The following is a 6,292-nucleotide window of genomic DNA, read 5'->3' on the forward strand; positions in this document are numbered from 1 at the left end:
AGTTCTATAATACAAATATAAACTGGACACAGATGGAACATCAAAGTCGATATGTCCGAGTGGTTAAGGAGACAGACTTGAAATCTGTTGGGCTTCGCCCGCGCAGGTTCGAACCCTGCTGTCGACGTTTTTTTTTCTTTTCCATATATAATAGCCAATGAGTTCCCATCTTTTTCTTTAAACAAAAACAATGAGTCTGGCCGACTAGATAGGAGGGTATGGAGGGCAAGAATCAAGGTAGAAGGTTAGTGAGTACTCGAGTATTGTCTAGTTTTCCCTAATATTATCGTATTTTTGATTTTATTACCCGTTGTTTCCTTTACTTTAGTTACATCATGTTTGTTGTTGCTCCTGTACTTCTCTTTTATTTTTAGCATGATTTTTTATTAATGTATTTTTTTTTTCATACTTGAGTTTTTATATAGAGTATATGTTTTACATGACGAAATAAACAATCTCTTTATACCTTCATAAGGAAACAACCTATCTACCTACGATGCCTACGGTATTACATTGAATTTGTTATTGTTATATATAGTGCATAGTTTAATTCTAATTCTCTCTAGGAATTTAATAATTTATATATAATAAAAAATTGTTTTTTTTTTTTTGTAATATAATTTTTTGACAATTGAATTGAACCTATATATATCCATGGTTGTGACTTGTGAGGAGTACTAGTAGGTAGGTATATAAATAGATTATCGTTGTATTTGTCATTTCTCCATTATGATAAGGAATGTAGTAATAATATTAACATGCATGCATGTTCATAAAATATTTAAGTATAAATTTTAGGAATCACATAGTTTTAATATGAAATTACAATTTATCCCTATTTAGTTTGTAGTTACATTAATCCCTGAAAAAGTAAAATAAACCGGATACATAATATGTAGCTTGGATACATTATAAAATAAACCGGATACATAATATGTAGCTCGGATACATTAAAAACTAGCTCGGATACATTAAAAACTAACTCGGATACATTATAAAATAAACCGGATACATAATATGTAGCTCGGATACATTAAAAACTAGCTCGGATACATTAAAAACTAACTCGGATACATTATAAAATAATTTAGAGTTAGGAGAGAAATAAGGGATTTTAGAGGTTTTTAGAAATAGAAGGGAATATTAGAAATAAGGGAAACATAAGACGTGTATTTCAGTAATTTTTTTAATAATTAAAGGAATGGATCGTTTCCTTTTGAGACAAAATATCCATATGTGGTATTCAAAGTTTGAGGATTAAAACGCTTTATAAAAAAGATAACTTTATATTTATAATTTGAATTCGAAACTTTTAATCAATTTTCTTTACCATTCTACCATAAAATTAGTAGTATCCAATGCTTTTGCTAAAACCAAAGCTCATGAGGCTCCTCCTTCTTTTATGGACCTTTGCCTTTTTCACCATCTTTTCCAAAGTATATGGCCACATGCATGCAAAAGGCACTTCAATTTTAAGTTGTTATTTCTTGGCCAATTGATAAATAAATAACATTTTATTTAGATATTTGAATTATGACTTGTTTCAATTAAGAATTTGAACGTAACTTCAAAATCCAATGAAGTATAGGGATGTGATTCCGCCTTTGATCATAGGAGAACTGCGAAAAAATAGTACGATAGTTTTTTTCATAGCATAAATTTAAATTAATCATAATAATAAATTTCAAAAAGATAAACAGTTATAAAATAAAAGTGTCTGAAATAGACATTAATGAAAAGGATTTGAGAAAAGCAAAAAAAAACTACAAGTACATTAGGGACATTAGGCATATGCACATAACTTTTTGGAGCTTTTGTCATAGTACAAGTAATTATTAGGGGAGCAATCTAAAGATAGAATCTTCTCTTTTCTTTTTACTTCTTGTTTTTACTTTTAGGAGGGTTAAATAAATACTACTCCCTTTGATGTTTTAACATCTCTATTTCATATTATTTGACCTTTGTTGATTTGACACATTTCTTAAAAATGTTTAATTAAATGTGAATTTTACAAAATTAACTTTATTAATAATACTTTGAACTTTAAATTTGACTACTACTACTTCATGTTTGGAATTTTATGCCAAATGAAGCCCCAACCAATTTATGTTAAAGGTGATTAGCCTAGTAAGCAAAGTTGGAAAATTTTATAATACATGTTTGGTAGAGAGTGATGCTAACATTTCTCCAAATAAGTTGTTCATAGTGGATAAGGTACCAAATGAAGTCTTTCTTGTCTCTCACTTTAAGAAGCTACAAACACAATGCCATCCTAGAGGTGTGTTTGGTATAAAGAAAAATATTTCTTAATAAATAATTAATTTTTTAAAATTTGATAAAGTAAATAAAAAATACTATCTCAAAAATATTCATCGACAAACACTATGAGGATATATGTAGCTAGAGGGGGATGGAGTTGATGGTTGCAAGGGATGGGGGCGTTGAGATCTTTTTTATAACCTCTCTCCCCAGGAGCTCTCACATTTTTGCTCCCTTGGTGACTTGTTAACAACTTTAAGGTTGGAAGTGAGAGATGCTTACCATCCAAGCAACTCTCTCCTGTCGAAAGATAAACTACCTGAAATATCATTTATAGAACTTATTTTTTCTATTTTTCATTAGATAAGTCATTTTTCTGATTTTAAAAAATAATATTTATCTAGAAAAAATATTTTTTTGAAAGATTTAACCACCAAACACCCCCTAATTATTTTACGGTTATGATGTTTTTACCCACGGTATTACCATGGACCCTCACACAACTAATCTTCGCTCTCAAATAAAAATTCAAACCCCACTGAAGCTAATTAAAAATGATATCAAAGAATTAAATTAGAAAAAAAAAAAACGCAATCCAATTTGGCCCCCTCTTTCTCTTCGCCGTCGATATCGCCACCGTTCGCCGGCGCCGGTAAATTTCTCAAACATCTCACAGTCTCTCCGTTAAGCTACATGCTCTGCTTCAGCGTTTATTAAATATCAATTTTGTAGTACAGATTTTTGTTCGAAGTGAATTGATTTTCGTTTTTAACTTTTAGCTCAATTTCTTAGTTCGCCAGAATTCGTGAATTTCTAATCTGTGCAGAAAATTTAAGTATATGAAATGAGTGATGCAATGCAATGCAAGGCGATTTGCGGTGTCTGAATAAGTAAATGCTTGTTTGAGTTTGCTTGACTGTGATTCAAGACTAAGTTGTTGCATACTGTGTTTTTGTAGTGTTTTTTAAGCTCAATCAAAAGGGAAATTATTGGATATTTTCTTTCATGTGTAGTTTTCTTCTTTATTTTTAGGGCTCAGTGTTTTTTCTTATCCTTTGGGGAATGATAAGCTAGTGAGGCAATTTGTTTAATCCTTGAATGTATTAAAATGCTTGTTAATGATGAAGTAGAAACAAAAGCAATTATGTTGAATATTAGGATTGGAACGGATTGGACCGAAAATTAGACCGGAATAGACATAGAGGATACATCTAGGCTATATCCAACCCAAAAGGTTTTTGATTGAGGTGTTGTTATGGTTGATGTTTGTTGTTACTTCATTGCTTCTAGCATAGAAAGACCTAAAAGTAATGGCACTCTTGGCACTTCCCATATTTCCTTTTCTTTGCAATGTTTAGTCTAAATTGATTTTTCTTTGTAAAATTCATTCCCGTGTGTGTGGACCTCTATACGCTATCAATATGAGAGTTTGCTTAACAAGCACTGCCTTTTTTCCTGTTGCAGGGATTCAAGATGATTGGATCTTTTCTCACCAGAGGGCTTGTGTGAGTTTGGAAAATGTTGCATTCATAAATGCTTAAGCACTAGTAGTCCTAGTTTTTCTATTGCTCAACACCCTAGTTGTGATTTTTCCTTTTCCTCGTGCAGGATGGTTTTTGGTTATGCTTATCCTGCTTATGAGTGCTTTAAGACTGTAGAAATGAACAAACCTGATATTCAGGAACTTCGGTTTTGGTGCCAGTATTGGTATATTGCAGCATTTGCTCTGTCGATCTCTTAAGTATCTTCTCGTGAATCTTGGCTGTAACTTCCTGATTCCTTCTAATTTTCAGGATCTTAGTTGCTCTATTGACAGTTTGTGAAAGGGTTGGCGATGCTTTTGTTTCATGGTAATCATATGAAAATTTTGAATGTTCGTATAAACTAGTGTGAAATCCATCTAGTGTTAACACTTTAGTTATGCTTTGAAGGGTTCCAATGTACAGTGAAGCTAAGTTGGCATTCATCATATATTTGTGGTGCCCCAAAACTAAGGTATTCCGCGTATTATCATCTCCTGCATGAAAGAATTTTAATCTTTGATTAGTTCCGGTGGCATCTTTTGCTAATTGTTTCATTTTCTCATAAAATTATTGCAGGGAACAACATATGTATATGATTCCTTCTTTAGACCGGTAGTGTTAAAGCATGAAACTGAGATTGATCGTAATTTGTTGGAGTTGAGGACAAGAGCTGGAGATATGGCATATCTGTACTGGCAAAACTCTGCTAGCTATGTGCAGACTAGGTTTTTTGATATATTGCAGTTTATTGCTTCTCAGTCAACTCCTCGCCCAACTCAGGTTTTCATCAGTGTTTCAGAATTAATCTTGCTATTTCAATCATGTTCTGTCTTTGAGTCATGCTATTTACCAAAATCGTGTTAGTTGCTTGTCATCTGAACTCTTATTTCATTAGCAGCACAAATTTGCTTGTGTAGTTATATAAATGGCTTTGCTATTTATTAACTCATATGGCTTTACTTGAGATCTCGTTTTTCTAAATAGCACTTATGTGCTAGATATACTTACAAGTTGTTCCATTTTTTGGGGATTTGCAGAGTATATTGGGTTGTGTTCTAGTTCTTACAAGATTATGGCTAATTAGTGTCATTAGGGACTAATTCGTGCATTAGAGATTGGAATTGAAGAAATAGAATTACGGCTGAAATTTGCTTGCCTATGCTTATTGCATGCATTTTGTCGCCTATTATCACGACTTCCCAGCTACAATCTTCTCTCCATAATTGTGTTGCTGGAATTTAACTCCCGTGTTTTAGAGGGTCAATTATGAGATTTTTTCTTGAAATTGCAGCCACAGAAGCAAAGCAGTAGAGGCCGCCAACGCACAGTAACACCACCAAAACGCAGATCAGTTGCCCCAGCTACAAAGGTACAGACTGAAAAACAAGCACCTCCTGCTTCTACTGAATCTTCAAGTGAAAAAGAAGCAGACGCAAAAGAAAAGGTGAAGCCCTCACAACCACCTCCAGTGGCTACCCCTGCTTCTTCTGCTTCCTCCGTAAATGCACAAAAAACGACTCCAGCTGAAGCCCACACTCAAATCACCAAAGCTTCGAGTCTAAGCAAAACTCAAGTGATGCAGATTGATCAAGTGCCTTCCTCGGACAATCAAAGTGCAAAACCTCTTGTTGATACAGTCATGGAGGATAATCTAACTGCAAAACCTGTTGATACAGTCATGGAGGATAATCTAACTGCAAAACCTGTTGATACAGTCATGGAGGAAGCAGTTCGGGTAACACGTGCCAGATCAAGGAGGACACGACCTGCACCCAATCCTTGACTTGGTGGGGAAAAGGATACATTCTAGGATGCTGAGTTAAATGTATATGTCATATCTTCTTTCATTCATTATCTGAAGTTGTCCATGATTTTTTTAAGCATGGATTGAGAAATGATGGGTTGATCATGAGCCAATGAAACTCTGAGCTTCTTAGAGAGTTTCTGTAAAAGCAGATAGCCAGATACATATATCGCGCCGTCCTTGGGATGAACTTTAAAAGATTTCAATGATAACCTGAAGTAAAACTCAGTTCTGAATGCTCTACTATTTTGCTTCTTTTTCTCAAGGATTTTGCTGTATGTAAAAGTTGGTTTTTCCTTGCTTCAATTGGGTGAAAAGGCTTGTGCTGGACTAAGATATTTTACATGAAAAGTATTTTACTTTATACGAAGCCTTCACTATGCAGATGGAGATTTATACCTCAAATTTTAAGGGTGGCATGACTTATAAAGCTTTGAGAAAGAACTTTTGGGTGCTCTGAGCACCAGATTCATGCGTTAATACACACGAAAAATTTAGAAATTTGAGCTATTCTTAAAAAAGGGTTTGTAAATGTGAAAATAGGCGTGGAAAAAATTGTGTGAATAAACGTGAAGGTTACCCAACTCATTATGGAGGTCCTCATAAAGTTTTCTGAGAAAAAAAATTGAATGCTTTGGGCGCCAAATTCATGGGCTAATACACACGAAAAATTAGGAAAATTAGGTAATTCCAAAAAAAGGGTTTG

At 33.7% G+C, this 6,292-nt stretch overlaps 1 protein-coding gene and 1 non-coding gene across 2 annotated transcripts; both read left to right on the forward strand.

Moving 5' to 3' along the window:
• Positions 1–45: 45 nt before the first annotated feature.
• Positions 46–127, forward strand: TRNAS-UGA (transfer RNA serine (anticodon UGA)). The gene has a single exon. It is a non-coding gene; the product is annotated as a tRNA-Ser (tRNA).
• Positions 128–2,842: 2,715 nt separating this feature from the next.
• Positions 2,843–5,922, forward strand: LOC125820099 (putative HVA22-like protein g). The gene is made up of 7 exons (XM_049499518.1): positions 2,843–2,911; positions 3,724–3,764; positions 3,868–3,966; positions 4,053–4,109; positions 4,191–4,254; positions 4,359–4,562; positions 5,074–5,922. The coding sequence occupies exons 2-7, from the start codon at positions 3,733–3,735 to the stop codon at positions 5,563–5,565; spliced, it is 948 nt and encodes a 315-aa protein (XP_049355475.1). The 5' UTR covers positions 2,843–2,911; positions 3,724–3,732; the 3' UTR covers positions 5,566–5,922.
• The last annotated feature ends 370 nt before the right edge of the window (positions 5,923–6,292 follow it).

The sequence above is a fragment of the Solanum verrucosum genome, unplaced genomic scaffold (genome assembly GCF_900185275.1).
Source record: "Solanum verrucosum unplaced genomic scaffold, falcon-dt-bn FXZP01000229.1, whole genome shotgun sequence".
Taxonomy (NCBI): Eukaryota; Viridiplantae; Streptophyta; class Magnoliopsida; order Solanales; family Solanaceae; genus Solanum; species Solanum verrucosum.

What these genes read in the sequence shown, in the direction of transcription:
- LOC125820099 (XM_049499518.1), top strand. Translation starts at nt 3,733, where the DNA reads ATGATTGGATCTTTTCTCACCAGAGGGCTTGT. An exon ending in GGCGATGCTTTTGTTTCATG is followed by an intron (nt 4,110 to 4,190) that starts GTAATCATATGA and finishes TATGCTTTGAAG; the next exon opens with GGTTCCAATGTACAGTGAAG. An exon ending in TGTGGTGCCCCAAAACTAAG is followed by an intron (nt 4,255 to 4,358) that starts GTATTCCGCGTA and finishes AAATTATTGCAG; the next exon opens with GGAACAACATATGTATATGA.